Raw genomic sequence first — 24007 nt, 5'->3', positions numbered from 1 at the left:
AATATTATTACACAGCCTAAACGATCAAGTATCAAGTTTACTATACAATAGTTACTCGTTACTACACGATCGAGTAGAAAGTCTATACGATAGGCTTCTTCTTCTATATGATCGAGTGTCAAGTCTATACGATAAACTTCCTTCTTTTATTTCATACTCGATCGTTCACTTCCTCCATTCCTCTATCCAAAGTCATACAAAGCCCACAACTCCTAGATTCTCACACCAAGAATACCAAGGTAAGTCTTGTGGTGGTGTTATTGTTCTATTCGAGGATCGAGGATCGAGTTGTACTCGATTGTGATCGAGGTTCGACCAGTTGCTCGTTGAGATCGAGTTCTGATCGTTGCGTTTGAGTTCGTGTTGTTGGATGCGTTGTTGAACAATCGAGGGATACTTGAAGAAAGGGTTCTTCAAAGGTATTGCATACTCGATCCCTTGTTTGTTCTTAAAAGAAGCATGTTGTAATTTACTCCTTATACATAATATGTTCGTTTTTACTACAAATGTTTGTATTCTTTCTCAATGGACTTTGGAATGATCCGCTTCCGCTCACTGGTTCTCTATTTAGAGTTTCTTCAGTTAATTCATTAAAGAGTTTAATTAATTAATTTAGGATCATTGGAGCTTATAATCTTTAGATTCATTAGGTCCTTTTGCTAACTCACAATAGATCAACAAGGACGTAAGTTTTTTTAAAAAAAAATAAATTGAAATGTTCAAAATTAATTGAAGGAAACATATGTGAGTTATATATGATATAATTAATTTAAAATATAATGTATATAGATACATTAATATATAGTTAATTATGAATATAATTTAAACTTAAACTATATAATACGAGAGATTTAATGTATTTGAATATGATTGAAATAATAAATTAATATGGATGAGATTCATATTGAAATTATAGGTTATGAGAGATATATTCAATATGATTTGAATATTTATTTAACTAAATATAATGTATACTCAATTCAATTATTCTAATTAATTAATGATTAATCAAATGAAATGAACTCCCCTTTTATACAGGGGAGTGGGGTAATGGGGAGTTAACTCACTTTACAGGTTAAATACTGAATGGGTTACATGTTTTATTCTGCTAAAGAACTACCTCTCTCTCTCTAACCCTCAATATTATCATAGAGAAAGGTTCTCTGCAAAAAAGCTCTCCCATTCCAATTTCTTTATCTTTCAAAAGGAGACTCTCACAGGTCGTTATGCTTTGCCAGAGTTATAACAAAGAAATTCTTTTGGAGGTGTTCTCAATAGAGGAGACGATTGACCCCTTAGAGGAGAAGAATTGATGTAAAAGAAAAGTTTCTCCAAAGGTATTTTTCTTCTTTTTTATACTTAACCTAGAAAATTGCAATATATGCTTGTTCTATAATTTAGTTAGGTTCTTAAATTTTTTAAATTTTTTATCTAAACAAAAATCCGGTCTTAACGCCCTTACTACTGCTGTGCAGCCTTTCAAGCAACCTCGAGGGTAGGAATAGTGAAAGAAAGATAAGGGGAAGAATTGGGGTAGAGGAATTGGTCGACTCATCAGGCCCATGACCTGGCTTACAGAAGTACCGAAACAACCACAATATGCACTACTTCCAATTGAAAAACAAATTCTAGTCATTTATGCTGCTGTCAATAGATTCTGTGATCGAATCGAGGCAAATATGATCATCGCTTCTGCTGGGATTTGATCCCTTCATATTCAATACGTCATTTTCCTACACAATTACAAAAATGTGTTAGGACAAAAACCCTACATAATTGAAAAAATACGTTAAAACAAAATATACCCAACACAGCAATTAAAGTAGGGCAATAATGGTCTGTATGCTAGGCTGCTAGCCTTCATCTCATCAAGTCTGATTGCATCTCCCCAAATTTATTGGCGACTCTCAAAACCCTACCGTTTAAGTCTTGGACGTAGTCAAGGTCATGGTCCACATGCGATCTACGACTCCCTTTGCCCCTCTTAGGTTGGTGGATCTCAAGCACAGTTTGCATCTCAAAGAGCTGGTGGTTATCATGTTCTTTGAAGTCGACATGATATCGTTGTACGAATCTTGCTCATGCTCACACTCGTGCTCATGTACTTGCTCGTGCTAACCATCTTCAATATCACCAAAGTCACCAGAATGACTTTGAACATCATGTGATGTGTGTGACACCGATGGACTCATCTCGAGTTTATTTAGTATATAGATGAGTCGTTCTTCAACCCGATTGTTTCGGTATTGCTTCTAAGTATCAAACATTATCAATATGAGAATGATCACTGCCTGCACAAAACAACAACAAAATAATAAGAGTTACACACCTTCACAATTGACATTACTTTAAATACACAACTCTGTGTTAATTTAGTACTAACCCTGTGAGAATCATACATGCCTTTCTGCAATAATTTGGACGAAATTGAGTATGAGCACTCTCATCTCAAGAATGGAGGTATAACTTTGTTGTTTAGCCAGGTTGCAACTTTCTCGATCACCAATGATATGATCTCGTATGCCCACACCTAGTAAAAAATATACAATTTAAGATCATTCAACATTTACAAAAGTTAATAAATGATTATGAAACATGGAACCATAATTATCTGGAATGCAAGAGGAAAACCCTGTAGATTATACTTCATAATGTAATTCTTATTAAACTTGGACTTCTTGTACGTATCAACCCTATCCTTAAATGCTTTTTGAAGGCTTGACAATGTCTTACCCATAACTTATGTCCCCAGTCAAGACCACTGAAGTATTCCAAGTCCTCCACATCATCCAATAAAGTTTTGTCAACATTGGCCTTTATCTTGTCTTTTCTCATCACAGTCACTTGGTGTAATAGAACAATGTAATCTTTACCATTTCCATGTCACATTCGAACTCCAACTTCTTATACCGTTCTTTGAAGGTACCAAGGTTAATGTTCACCAACAAAGCATCGCTGAAGTACTTAATGCATAATGATTCAGCCACTTTAGGTTCAACCATCTTCACAATTCTATTAGATGACCGCCACAATCCTATTACCAACAAGAACTCTTCTTTGGAGAAGGCGAGAATCGTACCATTCAGATCAAAATGCCATTTATCCTACCTATTTTCATTCAACTCCCATAATAAGATATGTTGGACTAATGGGTTGTAAATACAATGTCCATATCTACAAATCGTCCAAACACCATCTTCTTAGATAAGGCAAGCTTAGTGGAGGTATAATTCTATTTCACTATAAGCTTGTGACTTGGTCAAGAAATTGATCTCGAGCAGCAATTTTTAGAACTCTAGCCGTACTGCATAAAAAAGTAGTAGTTATAAACACAAATACAACAGGCGGTAGGACACAAATGTTATAATTCTGTAAAATTCTTGATTCTCGATTCTTGCTTTCAATATGGAATTTATTATGCTTAAAGTAATTTCTCGATTTCGATACTCAATACCCAAGTATGATACTTGATAATCGAGATCGATGCTTGATGCTCAATGCTCAATCCTTATTTTCAAACCACACTCGCCATCCCTCCTTTATTAACCTTATCGCTCTCAATACTCTATGGTCTCACCTGTTCTTATTTAAACAAAGGCTATGGAGAGTGAAGATTTTGAATCTAACGAGTCTGAAATGGAAAAATGAAAATGACTTCAAAATGTAAAATGAAAACAAAATCGAAAGGGAAAAACAAAAATGAAATGCAAAAGAAGACGAAAAAGAAATGCAAAAAACGAAACACATATTACCTATTGAGAGAGGGAATCAAAGTATGGAATTTTTTTTTAGAGAAATGTATATGTAAATCGAGGCTTGAATGTTTTTTAGAAAGAAGGGGGAGATGAGAAAGCAGATGCAAAAAATCAAAGAAAAGAGTGAAGTAAAGAAAATACGTTTCAGTATGTATTGAAGAACTCAAAAAGTCAGGATGATATCGAGTATCGAATATCAAGAGATGAGCATCTATCACAGGAACTTATGGAGTGTTCGCAGGATCAATGCAGTAATTACACAATGTATTGATGCAGTAGAAGACCATTTTCATTCGATTGTCAAGCATGAAAATTTGGGCCTTTGAAAAAGGTTTGTCCACATTAAAACTAAGAAAAATAAAAAGAGGAACCAAAAGCTAAAGGGAAAAAAGAACAGATGAATAAATGTTTCGCTCGGATGGAGATGACGCTTAATTAAACAAATTCTCACAAAAGTTGTTTTTAAATTTAAGCAAACAACGAATTTTTTTTTTACTTTCTGCCTTTCTTCCCTCATTTTTTATAGAACATTTTGTGAAAGCTATCTTCAGATGCTATGAAAAAGGATATTTGTTGTAATAAAAAGTTTGAATATATATATATACACACACATATAACATATACTTGAATTCTAAAATAATATATACATCGGCATAATTGAACTAAAAGATGTCGTAATGGCTATTTAATATTACATTTTATTAACTATTAATATTCTATTCAATCTAAATTTATTTTATTATTTTTAATAATTAATTAAATAATTTAATTAATTTTAAGGTTAAAAAAATCATTTTAATTGATTCAATATTTAATTAATATAACAATACATCAAATAAGACTAAATTTAATTCATGAATACATTAAGTATTTTTTTACATTTAATTATGGCCACGTAACCATTTTGTTTTTAGGGTTTTTTTTTTTAAATTAAACGTATGGACCCTACTTCTACCTCCAAATTTCTTATTTTGTTATCTACTTTTCACCAATGATTTAGAAAACAAGCCAAATTTTGAGAACAAAAAAAAGTAGATTTCAAAATGTAGTTTTTGTTTTGAAATTTGACTAAGAATTCAACCATTAATTACTTAAGAAGGATGCAAAACATTGTAAGAAATGTTGATGAAATAGGCTTAATTTTTAAAAATAAAAACAAAAAATCAAATGATTGCCAAACGGAGCCTAAGTATATTTAACATTCGCTCATTAGTTATCCTACACATTCAATCTCATATATTTAATATTGTTAGCAATTAAACAATATAAAAATATATGTGATCCAAACAAAAAGTAATAAATATAAGAAACATAATAAAAAAAAAACAATTGTGAGAAAAAAAAGGCCAAACCTAAAAGTAACATCGTAATGGCATGGGACCCTAATTGTTTTAGTGTGGCACCCGCGGATGTAGGTTTGAATAGGGAGAGAAGTAATGGCACAAAATAATGAACACAACAACCATCGTACAAACTTACTAATATGGCGGTTGATCAATCATTTAGAAATCATCTAAATATAGTAGAAAACGTTAAGGTATTTAAATACACTAAATTAGCATACCAAATGAAACCAAAACCAATATTATTTTGTGGTTGTCTCTCTTACAAAATGAGTGTGGCTTTTCTGAATGATACAACAGTGACAAATTTCATCAATGACACAGTGATATTTGACAATTGCATCAAAGAAAGTTTTAAGAAGTTTGATATTGACAACGATGGGTTCCTCAACATGAATGAACTTCGTGTTGTGTTTCAGGGTCAACCATTAGAATCTGAATTAATGGATCCTGTGGACGATCTAGCTGAGGTTGTTCGTCGTAAATTTCACGTGGAGAAAAATGGTGGGATTGATGAAAAAGAGTTTAAGTCTGTAATAAGGGACATTCTTCTTGCTATGGCCCAAGGGATTGGAAACTTTCCTCTCCAGGTTGCACTTCAACAAGATAGTTTTCTCATGAAGGCTGTTGAACATGAAAAGGCCAAAGAACCAAAGTAGGAAATAGAATTCCCAGAAAATAATCTTTTGATTTAAGTTCTTCAATTTTGTCAGTTGGTTGTGGATGTTGTGATTGTACCCATTTGATTATTAAATGTATAACATATTTTTTTCTTAACTGAGATTAGTGGCATAACAAGACACAAATCACATTTAAATAAATAACTTTGAGGTTTGAATTCTCACTCTCCTAAAGAAAAAAAGATTGTAGGCATTCAAGGCATCATTACTATATTATAAGGAATAAGGTGTCGGAATCATTTGGGACAATATTACCCAAATCATAGGTATAACGAAAATGTGTTTGTTTTGCTGGTAAAAGTTGTTCAAACCTTGGATCATTTACTTCACTCGTAGCTTTGGAAAGAGAAGTTGGATAATCTTAGTGGAGAAAAGGTTGCTTGTTTGGATGTTTGTCTTTCATATTGTCAGGTGGTCTAAGTATTTGTCAGATTTCTTTCATGAAATGTCACTATCATCATGAAGTTGTTGTAACTTATCCGGATATATTCCAAATCATTGTGGGTCGCTTAGATGGAGGATTACATATTGCACGATCAGAGTATCTAGGATAGGTTTGTTCCTCTAGATCTTTGTCTCGGTGTTGGCGGACAATACTTCATGTTTACGACAGTTTGTAGCCTTTGGTACGATTTTCTATTAGGAATGGGTGACGTTATTTGACTTGGTTTGATCCTTAGTTGGATGAGGCTCTATACTTCAACAATTTAGCCAAACACATTATTTAAGAAAATAAAAATAACTTTTTGAAAAATATTTTTTTCCTAAACAATCTAAACAGGCTAATTCAATATTTTTTAATGTTAAAAAATCAAATCACATGTTAAAAAAAACATTCGTGATTTAGTTTTATAACCCTGGTACATATGCAGTTACCAAAGAAAAGTTGATATACCATATTTCACAACAAAAACATATATAATACATATACATTTTTATTTTTTAAAAAAAATTGAAATATGTTTTCTATAAGATAAATAGATGCATTTTTTTTCAAACATGCATTCTCAATTTTGGACATACTATAGATAGAAAGGGATATGATTGATGAATCTTTATATCTCCATTTTTCTTTACATCTTTTAGTAATTCCTATTTTGTCATTTGTTACAACTCTTCAAGACGAGATGGTTACAAATGAAATAATGTATTCCTTTGTATAAGGGTTTGATCTAGATCATAGATATAAAACATCACGATATAACAATGAATATATGTTTGCACGATCACTCACGTCCTTTTATCTGTTATAATTATCCAATTGAACAATTACATGAAAGGTGGTATCCTGTTATGTATGGGTGTGATCTAGACCACACATATAAAACATAAACAATCTAAGAGTGGAGATACCTTTGAATAGATAGTCACATCTTTTGCCCTATTGCAATTATTTAGGTCAAATTGTTACACAACGAAGCGGTGTATCTTTTTGTATATGGGTATGTTAGATTATAGATATGAAACTATATCACAATCTAACGTGGGTGTATGTTTAGTCAGACAATCACATCTTTTTTCCTTTACATTTCATAAATTTTTATTTTAAATTTCTCTTCAAATTTGTTACTATTATACAAGTCAAACAATGTAAAAGACTATTTTATTAGTTAGAATTTTTTTAAAACATTTTTATATGAACTAAAATAAAATTATTAATTTCACATGCATCGTAGAGGGCTATGGCCTAGTGTTGTTAATATTTTCTATATCATATTTATGAATAGTGGCACATACAAATAATCTGAACCAACCAACATACATACATAATATACCATAATCTACCATTGGATACAAGTTGCCCAAAAAAGACCGTAAACCCCATCATTGGCCAACTTATTTTTAGTGCATGTTCCACTCATACATTTAACAAATGTCAAAGTATGTTATAAATTTTCTTGATCTTATGAAAATAATAGTATTTTGACTACCTCAAGTACATTATTACATGCATAAAATTGTAAAATATATGTAAAGTTTTTAAGTTGACATCTCAGTTGTGTTCTTAAAAATGGGAGAAAAATATGTATGCAATTAAATGATTTAAACATTTTAAGCAAACAAAAATGGGCAGCATAAAAGCAGACTTCTTTAACTTACAAAAAAAAATTGAAGCAGATACCTCTAACTTAATGACTCAACTATGCACCTTAAGTACAAACTTCCATAATTAACACAACTAACTCTACATCCAACAAACATATTAACTCTACAGACATATTAAAACAACTCAACCTCTAAAAAATTGGTTTTCAATTCTTTTAGCTACTCAGAAATTTTTGTAATTTTATTTGGGGACTAGTCTATGATGAAAATCTAACTAATCTTGTCCTAGAAAGCAAATAAATGATTAACGTGGGGTGAACCAAACAATGACACGTCATAGGGTGATGATTTTGTTGATGGATTAACCAGATTAATTATCTTAACCTTAGATTGATTTTATTCTAACTATAGATCTAGAAGTATTTTATCCAGATGTCCTCTTTTGAGTACCTCTTATCAATGGCTATTTATCAGATTCTTATGGTTTCATCCAAATCTTCTAAGTACCTATCAATTTCTTGTGGTTTTTTTAGAACGAACGACCGGAGTACCTCCTATGGAGCAAAAGCTTGAAGATGGAAGGAAGGGAAAGAGGAAAAGTTTTGTGAGAAGAGGAAGAGTGTTTGTTTATTCATTCAAGATAATGGCAGCATGAAGAGCAGACTGAGCAACAAGATAACGACAACATGAAGAACAGTCAGAGCACCTCCTATCGACGGCTACTTCTCGGATTCTAATGTTTTCTTCAGAAGGAACGTCCGGAGCACCTCCTATGGAGCAGAAGCTTGAAAATGGAAGGATGGGGAAGAGGAAAAAATTTGGTGGGAAGAGGAAAATTAAGGTGTCTATTCATTCAATGTTGGAAGTGAATTTAAAAATTACAGTTAGCTTTTTCGGGAAAGATAAATCAGCAAGTGGGTTTTAAAAGTATGTTGCTAATTTTGAGTGGGTATAATTAAGGTGTATCTAAACTTTTTTCTTATTAAGGATTGTATCTACGTGTAAGGGATACTTTGGACTTTTAAAATGTTGATTTCTTTTTTTTTAATTATTCCATTTTGTCATTTTTACAAATGAAAAGTAGGTTTGTTATTTGTCCAAATAGAAAGCTAAAATATGTTATATTTCTTATTAGCTATTTAACGCATTCGTTCGAAAGCCAAATTAATCCAAAATTTGATTCCATCAAACCCACAACTTCTTAAATTAAGTAATAAAGACAATTCATAATTAAAACTTGAATTGATAGAAATAATTATTTCCAAAAAGTCAAGCGTCACATAAAACCTCATAAATTCACATTAAAATTATACTATTGTGTAAATATAGACTAAAATTACACTATTGTGTAAATATAGATTAGTTAAATCACATGACTTCATATTACCATTATACTCATGTGTAAATATAGATTAGTTAAATCACATAACTTCATATTACCATTACATTCTATGTGTAAATGTATATTAGTTTAATCACCAAACATATGAAAATTTGTGGAGAAAATTATGAAAAAGTAATATTTTGTTATAACCAGGAACCACAAAAAATTATAGTTAAAACTTCATAACTTCACACCACATTTACATGGTATGTATAAATGTACATTAGTTAGATCTCGGAGTTTTCACATCATAATTATACTATATGTGTAATGTAGATTAGTTAAATTTCATAGTTTCACATCGCAATTATATTGTATGTGTGAATATAGATTAGTTAAATCTCATAGGTTCATATTGTTATAATATGTATTTATATTATAATTATGATTATTTGTCCTTTATTGTAACTTTATATCTCTTAGATTAGGGTTCCTTAGTTGCATATATATATATATATGAATGTGTATATATATATATGTATGTATGTAAGTATCTTCAGCCTAATTAATGAATAAAATAATTATTCTCTCCAAAAGTATTGAGAATATGGTATTAGAGCAGTCTAGGGTTTAGAATATTCGTTCTATGGCTACGTTAGGGTTTACACTTCTCACAAGGTTAAGGATGGAGTTGAGTCATCAAGTTTGAGTGGTTGTTTGTCTACACCACCCATCCCAGTAGAAGCAAAGTCATCATTCGCTCTAGTCTGCAGTTGTCAAGTCGTCAAGAAAGGCTGTGCGTGAGGTTCACGCGCCGCCACAAAGAGGTTCATTCATCGCCCCATGCCGGCGCATGGAAGCACACGGGCCCACCATTCCACGTTTCGTCAGTTAGGTTCTTCTCAGTTCATCTTTTTTAATTGTTCTGTGCATTTGGTTCCATTGAAATCTACTTAGTTGTGAGTTATTTGAAAAACATACCATTTCTGTGCTTCGGGTTTGTTGCTATTTTGTTTCAATTTGGAGTTGTTTAGCTCTTTGGTTCATGTTTGATTTCTATTCTAAATTTTTATTTCTGCTCGTGAAATCTACAAACTGTTTGTTAGCCCATAATGGATGAACTGAAGCATGTGGTAGTATCTAATATAATTCATCTAGCATCGAAGATAATTAAACGTAAGTTAAATGGATCTAATTACTATGATTTGTGTCAGACGATACAATTTTATTGCTTAGTACAGATATGGATGACCATGTGACTTAAGAGCCACCAAAAGATGATAAGGAAAAGGCTTGGCTTCGTGATGACACTTGAATTTATATTTAGATTAAGAATTCTATTGAAAGTGGGGTTGTTGGTTTGGTAGATCATTGTGATTTTGTGAAGAAACTCTTAGAATTCTTAGAATTTCTATATTCTGGAAAAGAATACGTTCATCGAATGTCTGATGTTTTATGCAATTCTTTTGAGCTGAACAGAAAGCATAATCTGTTACAAGTTACTTTATAAGATTTAAGAAGACTATTGTCGAACTTGCTTTACTATTGTCACTTAGCCCTGATGTCAAAGTTCAACAAGCTCAGTGAGAAAATATGGTATGATATTTTTTAATGGACTTTTACCTGAGTTTCGAATGACTAAAACACAGATTATTTCTGATTCTGAAATTTCATCATTAGAGGAAGCCTTCAGTCATGTTCTTCGTATTGAAAGTTCTCAATCTAGTTCGCCTTTTTTTCAACCTAACCGCGCTCTTATGAGTAAAAATAATAATAACTCCCTGGGTACGTCAGGGATAACTAACAATTTTCAGAAGCCTAGTTATGATAATCGAAGATTAGATTCTCAGGAGATCGTCTGTCACTATTGTCGTAAGCCAGAACATATGAAACGTGATTTTCAAAAGTTGTTGTATAAGACTCAACGATCTTAACATCCTCAAATAGCTTCCACCAATGATATGGCTGAAAAGTCTGTTACCATCTATAATGAAAACTTTGCTAAATTTCAAGTATTCCAGAAATCCTTGCAGGCATCTTTTTCATCAAATCCTATTGCCACCATTGCCGAGACAGGTAATACGAAATGTCTTCATACATCATCTACCAAATGGGTCATAGACTCTGGTGCCACCACTCATATGACAGGTAATTCTAACTTATTTTCTACGCCTTTGTCCCTTGTCTCATATCCATTTGTCACTTTAGCAGATGGATCAATCTTCTTTATTCTTGGATCTGACACCATTTCTCTCACTCCATCACTTTCTTTGTCCTCTGTATTACACTTGCCTAAATTGTCTTTTAATCTAATTTCTATTAGCCAACTTACTCATAACCTTAATTATTTTGTCTCGTTTTTTCCTTGCTTGTTTCAGGATCATATGAAAAAGAACATTATTGGTAGAGGACATGAGACAGAGGCCTTTACATTTTTTACCATCAGATACCAAAAATTATGGCTTGCTCTGGAGTTACATCCCCGATTGAAGTTCATTGTCGTTTGGGTCATCCATCGTTGTTCGTGTTGAAGAAACTTTATCCAGAAATTTATTCCTTATCTTCTTAGAATTGTGATTCATGTCAATTTTCTAAATTCCATCGTCTTAGTTCTAATCCTAAAGTCCATAAATGAGCCAGTGCTCCTTTTGAGTTAATCCATTTTGATATTTGGGGTCCATATTGAAGGAAATCAGACATGAAGATTTCCATGAGCAGCGGAATGATCATTCTAAATTTCATTCAAAATTGAACATTACAATTACAATCAAGAAATGGAAACTAACAAGTCATGCACAATATGAAATTATAGCATGCTTTAATAGGATAATCAAGGGAAAGATTATACATACCTTTGAAGACTCATGCTTCAAACTCCCTCGATCACGAATGCTCGTTTAGTCTCCAAGACAGCAACACACGAACACTCGAACACAATGACCACAATACAGCATAATCAACAGCAAACACAAACTCAACGATCTCCAAGATCACGAACCCAGCGAACGGTTTCCAAAACCTCGAACTCAGTCGAGTTGAGTGAAAATACCACCAGAATGGCTACCTTCCTATTCTCGGTGTGAGAATTCAGAAGTGTGGGCTCCGTGTGGACTTGATTAGAGGAAGAGACTAGAGGAAAAATAATCGGTAGACGATTGAGTAAGTGGGAGATGTCAGATGAGAGGTGTTTATCGTATAGACGAATGCTCAATCATGTAATGAAGCCAGCCTATCGTATAGAAAAAGCCCTACGATCGTTTAGTTACGACCAACTGAGTGAACTATCGTATAGTGTCACTCCATGATCGTTTAATCTCTCTTTCAGCTATCGTTTAGTGAATCGAATTCACTTGATAGCAAACCGTGATTTTCGTTCCGAGAATAACAACTCTTCTAAATTTAGGAAAACCTTTTTCCTTTTATCTCACAGTTACCATAAAACCACCAATAACCTCTCATTCAATTGGTTATTAGAGAAAAAGATATAATTATCCAATAATTCATATTATTATAAATATATATGATAACCAACTTACCATATTATATTTATAACCTATAGGTTTAATATTTCATCTCATGAAACATATAAACCATAATTCTTTTTCTATTTTATGGTACTTAATGTAAATCTCATTTACACTAATCCTCTACTTGATGTATCTCATACATCACACCGATCATATCATATATAATCGAGTTTCCTCTTGTCAATTTGAACATTTCAAATCAACACCAAGAACTGACTCTTAACTCGAATCCATTAAGCTATCAAGCGGACCTTATTGACCTGTAGCTTGAAGCTCCAACGGTACATGAATAACTGACTAAACTCTTTAGTCACAGGATCCACCATCCGTTAACTGTCAGGCACTCCATTAAAAATCGACAGTTGCACTCTCCTTACTACAGATATATTATGTGTCTATATCAACCAATCAACAGTGTGATAACTCTTCACAGATCGCTCGTAAGTACAACAGGGCCAATAACCGTGATGCCCCTGTAGTTACATCTAACTCCTTAAGTATCACTGATCCCTCTAATGAACATAAGTCATAGTCCTACTATGACTGAGTCCTCTCTTCCAAAGAGAAGTTGTGGCCACTATGTTCAAGACCTGGAATCAGCTCTTAAGAGAGCAATCTATCTACTTACCCCTACTTCGGGGAAGGAGTGAATTCCATTTTGTGTAACTGAGTTCTCAACTCCCAAATAATATAAATCCCCAAAAAGATAGGCTTGTTAAGTTGGCAATCTGGCCACTCTCACTCATACTAATCAAATGACCGCCCTCAAAGGAAAGAGTTCCCAAAACACTCAGGATTAAGGGCATGTCACCTATGGTCGTTTAGGTAAGATGTAAGTCTCAAGTATCAATGGCGTTATATAAAGAGACTATTCATCTCGTGGTTCGATCTTATATAAACTCTTTGTATAGGACACCCCCGCTCGCATGTCTCCACATGAATGGTTAGGGTCAACCATCTGTAGTAGTTCACAACACTTATAAACCTCTACAAAGCGGGTCGTATCCGTAGTGTCACCAGGATCAGGTATCCCTCCTTAATTCTTATACTACAGACCTTTTTAGGTTATCACTTAAGGCATGATCCACTTGTATATCTCATATACATGCTTAAGTTTACATACAATAACCATGGAGCTTTGTTTATTGGATATGAGTAAATGTCAAATAAAATAACTCTTATTTTATTCATAATAATGTTTATAGTTTACAAACTACGAGACTCCAGAAGAATTAGGATATCAATCCCAACATCCCACTTGTCCTAATGCCTCGAGAGACTAATGTACAATACATGAAAAATTACAAGTACAATATATAATAAACTAGGGCATACTCTATACCTCAGTATCATCTCCCGCTTGCCTTAGACAAGATGTCGCATGTCCCACAGACCCAGACTCTCCAGATGATCCTCGAACACTTTAGCCATGAGAGCCTTTGTAAAGGGATCCGCAACGTTGTGCTCCGATGCAATCTTCGTGACAAATACATCACCGCGATGCACAATTTCCCTGATCAAGTGATATTTCCGTTCTATATGCTTGCCTCAACAACGACTCCGAGGTTCCTTTGAATTTTCCACAGCCCCGATGTTATCACAATAGAGAGTTATCGGCAAAGACATATTTAGAACAACTTTCAAATTTATAAGGAATTTCCTCAGCCAAACAACCTCCTTAGCTGCTTCACAAGCAGCTACGTATTTGGCTTCCATAGTGGAGTCTGCGATGCATCCTTGCTTGATGCTTCACTACACTACAGCCAATCCATTCAGAGTGAACACTGACCCCGATGTCGATTTACGAGAATCTCTATCAGTCTTAAAGTCAGAGTCTGTGTATCCTGTAAGGATCAAATCCTTATCTCCATACACGAGTATGTAGTCCCTCATTCTCCAAAGATACTTGAGGATCGTCTTGACCGCAGTCTAGTGATCTAATCTTGGATTAGATTAATCATGACTGACAATCCTTACTGCATAGCAAATGTCAGGTCTGGTACACAACATTGCATACATTAAGCTTTCAACAGCTGAAGCATAGGGAATCTGTCACATCTCCTCAACCTCTTGAGGTGTCTTAGGACATTGATCCTTAGACAAAACGATTCCATGCCTGAAGGGTAACAAACCCCTCTTGGAATCCTACATCCTGTAGCTGATCAACATTTGATTGATGTATGATGCCTGAGACAAGGCTATGATGTATGATACCTGAGACAAGGCTAACCCTTTGTTCTTACGATCCCGAATGATCTAGATCCCTAAAACGTACTGCGCCTCACCCAAATCTTTCATTTGGAACTGGGCGGCTAGCCACTTCTTAATGTTAGTCAGAAACCATACATCATTCCCAATGAGTAGGATATTGTCCACATACAGTACCAGGAAAGCTACTAAGTTGTTGATGATCTACTTGTAGACACAAGGCTCATCAACGTTCTTATCAAAGCCAAACAATTTGACCGCACTCTCAAATCTAATGTTCCATGATCTAGACGCTTGTTTCAGCCCATAAATGGACCTATTAAGCTTGCAAACTCTTTGCTCTTGATCTGAAACTACGAACCTCTGGTGGAGCCATGTAGATGGTCTCCTCAAGATTATCATTAAGAAAGGCAGTCTTGACGTCCATTTGCCATATCTCATAATCATAAAATGTGGCTATGGACAGGAGTATCTTGATAGACTTAAGCATGACAACAAGTGAGAAAGTTTCCTCATAGTCCACTCCCTCGACCTGGGTATAACCCTTTGCCACAAGTCTAGCCTTAAAGGTTTGCACCTTTCCATCTACACCTCGTTTTCGCTTGTAGATCCACTTACACCCTATAGGTTTTACCCCATTAGGCTGAGCCACAAGCTCCCAGACTTGATTGAAGTATATAGACTCCATCTCCTGGTTCATGGCCTTAATTCATTCATCCTTGTCAACATCCTCCATTGCTTTCTTAAAAGACAATGGATCCTCGACCCCATCATTAGAAATGACGTTCTGGGCTTCAGTCAAACCCATGTAGCGATCCGGTGGGTTCATAACCCTCCCACTACGTCGAGGCAGTCTCAACTCTTAAGATGGTTGACTAGATAAACCGACCTCAATAACTCTTGTTGATCTGTCAGTCTGTTCAACAACTCTTGTTGAACCCTTAGTAATCTCAGTCTCACTAGAAATATCACGTAAAATAAGCTTACTTCGTGGTTTATGATCCCTGATGTAGTCTTCTTCCAAGAAGATAGTATTTATAGAAACAAACACTTTGTTCTCATTCGGATCATAGAAGTATCCACCCCTCGTTTCCCTAGGGTAGCCTACAAAGAGAAAAACTTTCGAATACAGTTCCAATTTCTTCGGGTTATTCACAAGCACATGGGTCGGACACCCCCAAATCCTGAAGTGGCATAAACTACCTTTACGACCTCTCCACAGCTCAAAAGGTGTTTTAGAAATACTTTTCGAGGGAACGTTGTTCAGAATATAATATGCAGTCTCCACTGCAAAACCCCAAAACAAGTCTGGAAGATGAGCATAACTCATCATAGACAGAACCATGTCCAACAAGGTTCTGTTTCTCCTTTCTGATACACCATTCTACTGAGGTGTACTTGGGACCGAGAGTTGGGACGTAATTCCATGTTCTATCATATAGTTCTGGAATTTGAGGTCCATATACTCTCCACAACGATCAGATCATAGTGTTTTTATCTTATTACCTAACAAATTTACAACTTCAGCCTTATACTCCTTGAACTTGTCAAGGACTTCAAACTTACGTTACATTATGTAGAGATACCCGTTGAATAATCATCTATGAAAGAGATGAAATATTCATACCTACCTCGAGCCCTAACACTCATCGAACCACAGAGGTCAGAATATACAAGCTCCAAGGTTTCCTTGGCTCTGTAACCTTTTTCAGTAAAAGGTCGTCTGGTCATCTTGCCTTCGAGGCATGATTCACAACCGGCAAGGAGTTTTCTTCTAAACTCTTTAGAAGTCCACATTTCACCAACTGCTCAATCCTATTGAGGTTGATGTGACCTAACCTTAGATGCCAAATATGGGCGTTTTCCTTAGGAAAAACCTTTGGTCTTTTAGTTTTTGTTGTCATACTGAACATTTCAGTATTAAACAAGGCTTTTATGACTAACAGCCTTAGTACATACAAGTTACTTTCCATTGAACCAAAACCAATCTCCATCCCATTCTTGAAAATAAACACTTTACTCTCAGAAAAAGAGACGGTATAACCTTGTTCAATGAGACAAGAAACCGAGATTAAGTTCCTCTTAATATGAGGAACTACAAAAATGTTATATGTTCCTTGTCCAAAAATAACTTCAGCCTGCCTACAGCAACAGCTGAAACAACCTCACCAGTACCGACTCGAAGAGTCAACTCTCCATGTGACAATGTTTTCCTGGAACTGAATCCTTAGTAAGAGGAACTGACGTGATTAGTAGCACCCGAATCAAGGATCCAAGCAGAATCATCATTCTCTACCAAACACGTCTCCAAGACCAATAAATCATATTTACTGTCTTTAGACATCCTCCTCTTTTGGAGAGTAGTGGAATCAATGTCAGAACCTAAATATTCCCCACGTTCAATGTCAAAGAACATTTCTCTTCTATGAACTTTAACAGAGTCAGCAACACTTGAGTTCTCTTCCTGGAGATTAACTTGGGAACTGACACTACCGGTATTGTCATCCATCCCTCTGTGCTCGAAAACTAAGAGTTGGCGTTCAAACAAATCTTGCAACAAGTCCATGATCTCGTGTGCAATGACCATGTTCTCAACCCTTTTGGCCAAAGCATCAGGTATGCTAGCCAATATGTGAATTTGGGGCAATGAATTAGCCTTCATCCACACCTCATATACATTATGAACACTTTGTGGTACATCAAGGGTTAGAACTTGAGGACATTCCTCCACCACGAAATACATTTTACAAGACTCTTTCCACTGTATGTAACCAATCAAACTAGACGCATTAAACGAAAAATCAAACATGTTGTTGAAAACAAAAACACATTGACCTACTTTAGGTTTTAAGAAAATACTCGTTGAAAAACTTACAACATCCAAATGGTTTAGCAAAACTAACATGAACCCCGTGTGACATCTAGTTTCACAATGACACTCCAAAGGTTTAGGACAAAAGCTGCCGAAGGGTGGTCAATTTATCCCTCCCCTAAATTGAGATATTTTCAACCAGTCATTAATACTAGAACAACTCTTACTCCTATAATGACTAGCCATCATTGATTTGGTCAAGAAATCATTAACTTACTTAACAATTTCCCGTAAGTGTGACCCGTCATTTTAGGCCCTAGAGTTATAGCCCAAGCTGCCAATCCGATTAGGGAAAAACTAAAGTGACCCTATCTATTTCTGGAGTTCACCTTGATATTGACCAACTACACAAAACCCATCCGAAGGGGGACGCTCCCAGGGCGCTACGAAAGAGTGCAAGAATGATCTCACGGTGCGAACCAATGAGAGAGACCGTAGGACGTGTTGACACACACCCTTCACCCACTTACTATAAATACTCTCTCCGTCCACCTTGATATTGACTCATGCAAACACCATCTGAAGGGGGATGTTCCCAGGGCACCACGAGGCCAAGCATAAATCTCACGGCGTGAACATTCAAGGAGAAACATGAGTGGAATCATTGACATATCATATATATCTCTTCCTCCCACTGAGTATTTTATAACCTAAGGTTTAGTTTACTTAGAAAAAAAACACGGCTAAGAATTTTAATTAAGTGACTTTTTAGGTTTGCCCTAGAGTAACTTTTACCTTGGATAGTTGAAACAACTTTTGATCATCATCCATTAAACTCTTTAACGGAGTCTTTGGTCAACTGTCACATGCTTGCAGAAAATCTATCTAATTCACCTTTCCAAGTAGGTTCCCAGGTAGGGGTGTTCCATTTCCGTCAGCTTAAGTACCCCAGCCTAGACAGAACCCGCCTTAGAAAAAAGTCCCTTATAGATAGATTTAATAAAATTTTAATCTTTTATGCCAATCAATTTAATCCTATTAAACCCATTTAAAAAGATTAAACTAGGTTGCTAATCCCATTAGAACCTTGAACTTAGATCTATCTCAATCCAATTTTTAAACTCTTTTAAAAACATGAGTTTACCCTAAGTCCGCATGCAACTCTTTCTTATTCATTTTAGTTCTAATTTATATTATAACACTTATAACAGAAACAACCAAAACCATTCACAACATAAAGGAAACACATACAAGGCATTCATAACACTTACAAACAACCTAAGTGTCATGCTCCATGCATTGTTCATTCATCTGCTAATTTTATATAACACTTATATAACAAGCAACGAACCAAGCAAAACATGCTTCCATTCACCCTTATACTATAACGCTTATAATATAAAGATGACACATAACACTTACATAAATATAACTCTAATTTCATGATGCATGTGCATGCTCTCTTGTAATTTCATCATGCCATATTATAACACTTATAATACATGATGCATGAATAATTGCACAACTTAAGGTAGGTTTCAAATCTATATGTCATACACTATGTCATATAAATCACATATTACATATGGGTTTCAAATCACTTTACTCGATCGTTTACCTACGCTTCCAGAGCTAAACGATCATTTAGCAACGATCATGTACCTTTTACTATGCAATGAAGCACGAGGTACGCGATGCAGCGCGCCCGCATAACGCAAACCTTAAAAGATCATTTAAACGACAACGATGCAGTGAAGCACAATTGTCTAAACGATCACTGAGCGAGCGCCAAAGTATCATATATCACGTGATCTTGTAGTCAGTAACTATGCGATGAGGCATGTTAACTACACGATCGTTTAGTGCGCAGTCTTTTATTAAACGATGAGCATCAAATGCTCCCACTCGATCGTTTACCTCTAGTGTCCATGCAATCAAGAAACCAACGCTACGCGATAGAGCAAACACTTTACTCCATCGTTTAGCATTAGCTAAACGATCGTTTAGTAAATACTACACGATAGCATAGAAAAATCTACATGATCGTTTAGCCAAATTCCAACGATCGTTTACCTTAGGCTACACGATAAGACCAACTCTTGGTCTTCTTCCTCGATGAGAACTGCATCTCTATGCTTTGAAACTTCATCACGAATGACTCAACAAACTCAAACACTTTGAATTACATACTCGATTGCTTGTTAATTATGCCCAAAAAACACAGCGGCCCTTATAAATTAACACTTTGTAATTGAAAGAAAGCTTTAAACAGAGGTAATTAACCCGTAAACATTCATCAACACTATCCACAAACGCATTTAACACTTAAATGCAAATGCAGAAAACCCACTACGACTGTAAAAGAAGTTCAAAACAGAAGTGAAATTTGAAATATCAGAACAATTTGGCTCTGATACCAATGGAAGGAAATCGGACATGAGGATTTCTATGAGCAGCGGAATGATCGTTCCAAATTTCATTCAAAATTGAACATTAACAATTACAGTCAAGAAACGGAAACTAACAGGTCATGCACAATACGAAATTATAGCATGTTTTAATAGGATAATCAAGGGAAGGATTATACATACCTTTAAAGACTCATGCTTCAAACTCCCTCGATCACAATCGCTCGTTTAGTCTCCAAGACAGTAACACATGAATACTCGAACACAACGATCGCAACACAGCACGATCAAGAGCAAAACACGAACTCAACGATCTCCAAGATCACGAACCCAACGAACGGTCTCCAAAACCTCGAATTCAGTCGAGTTGATTGAGGACACCACCACAATGGCTACCTTGGTATTCTCGGTGTGAGAATCCAGAAGTGTGGGCTCTGTGTGGACTTGGTTAGAGGAAGAGACTGGAGAAATAACAATCGTGTAGACGATTGAGCAAGTGGGAGATGAGAGGTGTCTATCGTATAGACGAATGCTCAATCGTGTAAACGAAGGCAACCTATCGTATAGAAAAAGCCCTACGATCGTTAAGCTACGACTAGCTGAGTGAAATATCGTATAGTGTCACTCCACGATCGTTTAGTCTCTCTTTCAACTATCATTTAGTGAATCCAATTCACTTGACAGCAAACCGTGAGTTTCTTTCCGAGAATAGAAACTCTTCTAAATTTAGGAAAACCTTTTTCCTTTGATCTCACGGTTACTATAAAACCACCAATAACCTCCCACTCAATTGATTACTAGATAAAAAGATATAATTATCCAATAATTAATATTATTATAAATATATATGATAACTAACTTATCATATTATATTTATAACCTATAGTTTTAATATTTCATCTCATGAAACATATAAACCATAGTTCTTTTTCTATTTTATGGTACTTAATGTAAATCTCTTTCACATTAATCCTCCACTTGATGTATCTCATACATCACACTGATCATATCATATATAATCAAATTTTCTCTTGTCAATTTGAACATTTCAAATCAACACTAAGAACTAACTCTCAACTTGAATCCATTAAGCTACCAAGGGGATCTTATGGACCTGTAGCTTAAAGAGGCCAACAGTACGTGAATAACTTACTAAACTCTTTAGTCACGGGATCCACCATCCGTTAACTGTCAGGTACTCTACTAAAGACTGACAGTTGCACTCTCCTTACTACAGATATATTTTGTGTCTATATCAACCAATCAATAGTGCGATAACTCTTCACATATCGCTCGTAAGTACAGCTGGAGCAATAATCGTTATGCCCCTGTAGTTACATTTAACTTCTTAAGTACCAGTAATCCCTCTAATAAACATAAGTCATAGTTCTACTATGACTGAGTCCTCTCTTCCAAAGAGAAGCTGTGACCACTATGCTCAAAACCCGGAATCAGTCCTTAAAGGAGCAATCTATTTATTTACCCCTGCTTCGGGAAATGAGTGAATTCCATCTTGTGTAACTGAGTTCCCAGCTCCCAATCAGACAAATCCCCAAAAAGGTACGCATGTTGAGTTGGAAATCTGGCAATTCTCACCTATACTAATCAAAGAACCGCTCTCAAAGGTAGAAGTTCCCAAAACACTCAGGATTAAGGTCATGTCACCTATGGTCGTTTAGGTGAGATGTAAGTCTTAAGTATCAACAGCGTTATATAAATAGACTATTCATCTCGTGGTCCGGTCTTATACAAACTCTTTGTATAGGACACCCCTGCTCACATGTCTCCACATGAATGGTCAGAATCAACCATCTGTAATAGTTCACAACACTTGTAAATATCTACAAAGCGGGCCGTATCCATAGTGTCACCAGGATCAAGTATCTCTCCTTAATCCTTATATTATAGACCTTTTTAGGTTATCACTTAAGGCATAATCCACTTGTATATCTCATATACATGCTTAAGTTTACATACAACAACCATGGAGCTTTGTTTATTGGATATGAGTAAATGCCAAATAAAATAACTCTTATTTTATTCATAACAATGTGTACAGTTTATAAACTACGAGACTCCGACAAAATTAGGACATCAATCCCAACAGTCCAGTCATGTCCCAAACAGGTTTTCATTATTATTACTTTTGTTGATGATTATTCTCATGTGACTTGGTTATATTTAATGAAAAATCGTTCTGAGTTATTGTCTCATTTTATACTTTCCAATAGATATCTCCTTGAAACAGCTCCCGCCTATCCTTTCAAATGTATGTTCCAAAGCAATTTTGAGCTGATGTTGTGTCCACTGCTTGCTTCTTGATTAATAGAATGCCTTCCTATCCTCAATGGAGATATTCCTTATCGTATTCTTTTTCCTTCGAAATCTTTGTTTCCTACTACCCTTAAGATCTTTGCCTATGTTTGTTTTGTCCGAGATATTCGTCCAGATTGTACCAAATTAGATCTAAAATCTTTGAAATGCATTTTCTTAGGTTATTCGCGTGTTCAAAAGGGTTATCATTGTTATTGTCCTACTTTAAACAGGTATCTAATATCTCTCGATGTTACATTTTTCGAAGATATACCCTTTAGTCAATCACCGTCGAGTCTGTGTCAAAGAGAGGATGATGATCCTTTTATCTATAAGATTACCTCTTCTACATCATCCTCTCCACTACCTTCCTCTGTGTCTCTTCCTTCTAATCTTCCGATTACTCGAGTCTACTCCAGGCGTCCTCTACAGCCACCTTCAGACTCATGTCCTCCACCACTGGCTTCTTCGACATCTGATCCGAGACCAAGTGATGATCTTCCCATTACCCTTCGAAAAGGTAAACACACTTGTACTTACCCTATTTCTTCATTTGTTTCATATAACCAGTTGTCTTCTCCCACTTATTCCTTTATTACATCTCTTCATTCCACCTCTATCCCTAACTCTGTTCATGAAGCTTTATCTCATCCCGAGGGACATGGTCCAATGATTGAGGAGATGACTACTTTGGATGATAATGGTACTTGGGATCTCATTTTGCCTCTACCTGGAAATAAGGCTATTGTGTGTAAATGGGTGTTTGCTATAAAGGTCAATCCTGATGGACAATGGCTCGGTTGAAAGCTCGTCTTGTTACCAAAGGTTATGCTCGAATTTATGAGACTGATTATTCTGATACATTTTCTCCTATTGCCAAATTAACTTCCATTCGGCTATTTATATCGATGGCTGCTACGCACAATTTGCCTTTATATCAACTTGACATTAAGAGTGCTTTTTTCATGGTGATCTTCAAGAGGAAGTCTATATGGAGCAACTATCTGGGTTTATTGCTCAGAGGGAGAGTGATAAAGTGTGTCACCTTCGAAAATCTTTGGATGGACTAAAACAAAGTCCTCGTGCATGGTTTGATTAATTTAGTCAAGCACTCAAATGTTTTTATATGAAGAAAAGTATGTCCGATCATTCTGTATTCTATCAACGATATGGCAATGGTATTACTTTACTTGTGTATGTTGACGATATCATCATCACTGGAAATGATATATTAAATATATCTTCTCTCAAGACTTGTCTCCAAGGTCAATTTCATACCAAAGATTTGGGACCAGTAATGTATTTCTTGGGTATTGAAGTAATGAGAAGCAAGAAAGATATTTACCTGTCCCAACGAAAATACATACTTGATTTGTTGTCTAAGACAAGTAAACTAGGAGTCAAACCATGTAGTACTCCGATGATACCAAATTTGTAACTTGCTAAGGAATGAGAATTGTTTAAAGATCCTGAGGGATATAGAAGATTAGTTGGAAAGTTGAACTGTTTAACAGTGGTACGATTTGACATTGCTTATTTTGTGAGTATTGTGAGTCAGTTTATGTCTTTCCCGACTGTAGATCATTGTACT

The 24007-nt window shown here is 35.3% G+C and overlaps 1 protein-coding gene and 1 long non-coding RNA gene across 4 annotated transcripts; one reads left to right on the top strand and one right to left on the bottom strand.

Annotated features, from left to right (window-relative positions):
• Nucleotides 1-1107: 1107 nt before the first annotated feature.
• On the bottom strand, nt 1108-17014 carry LOC150037810 (uncharacterized). 3 transcript variants are annotated; one of them, XR_016527443.1, is made up of 3 exons: nt 12001-17014; nt 2384-3304; nt 1108-2291 (listed from the first exon to the last, which is right to left on the bottom strand). It is a non-coding gene; the product is annotated as an uncharacterized LOC150037810 (long non-coding RNA). The 3 variants fall into 3 exon arrangements; XR_016527444.1 differs by lacking the exon at nt 12001-17014 and having other exon boundaries at nt 2384-2530; nt 2734-4196; XR_016527442.1 differs by lacking the exon at nt 12001-17014 and having other exon boundaries at nt 2384-4196.
• On the top strand, nt 4793-5942 carry LOC150037811 (uncharacterized). The gene has a single exon (XM_090310500.1). It carries the CDS (start codon nt 5239-5241, stop codon nt 5755-5757), a length of 519 nt encoding a protein of 172 aa, XP_090166626.1. The 5' UTR covers nt 4793-5238; the 3' UTR covers nt 5758-5942.
• Nucleotides 17015-24007: the final 6993 nt, after the last annotated feature.

This window comes from Benincasa hispida, chromosome 2 (assembly GCF_027475165.1).
Source record: "Benincasa hispida cultivar pf3 chromosome 2, pf3_genome.v1.1, whole genome shotgun sequence".
Lineage (NCBI taxonomy): Eukaryota > Viridiplantae > Streptophyta > Magnoliopsida > Cucurbitales > Cucurbitaceae > Benincasa > Benincasa hispida.
Note: the sequence above shows the minus strand (reverse complement) of the source record. Positions and strands in the feature narration are given on the sequence as shown.

Bases quoted from the DNA above. Each gene is read 5' to 3' on its own strand.
- LOC150037811 (XM_090310500.1), top strand. From the start codon at position 5,239: ATGGCGGTTGATCAATCATTTAGAAATCATCTAAATATAGTAGAAAAC.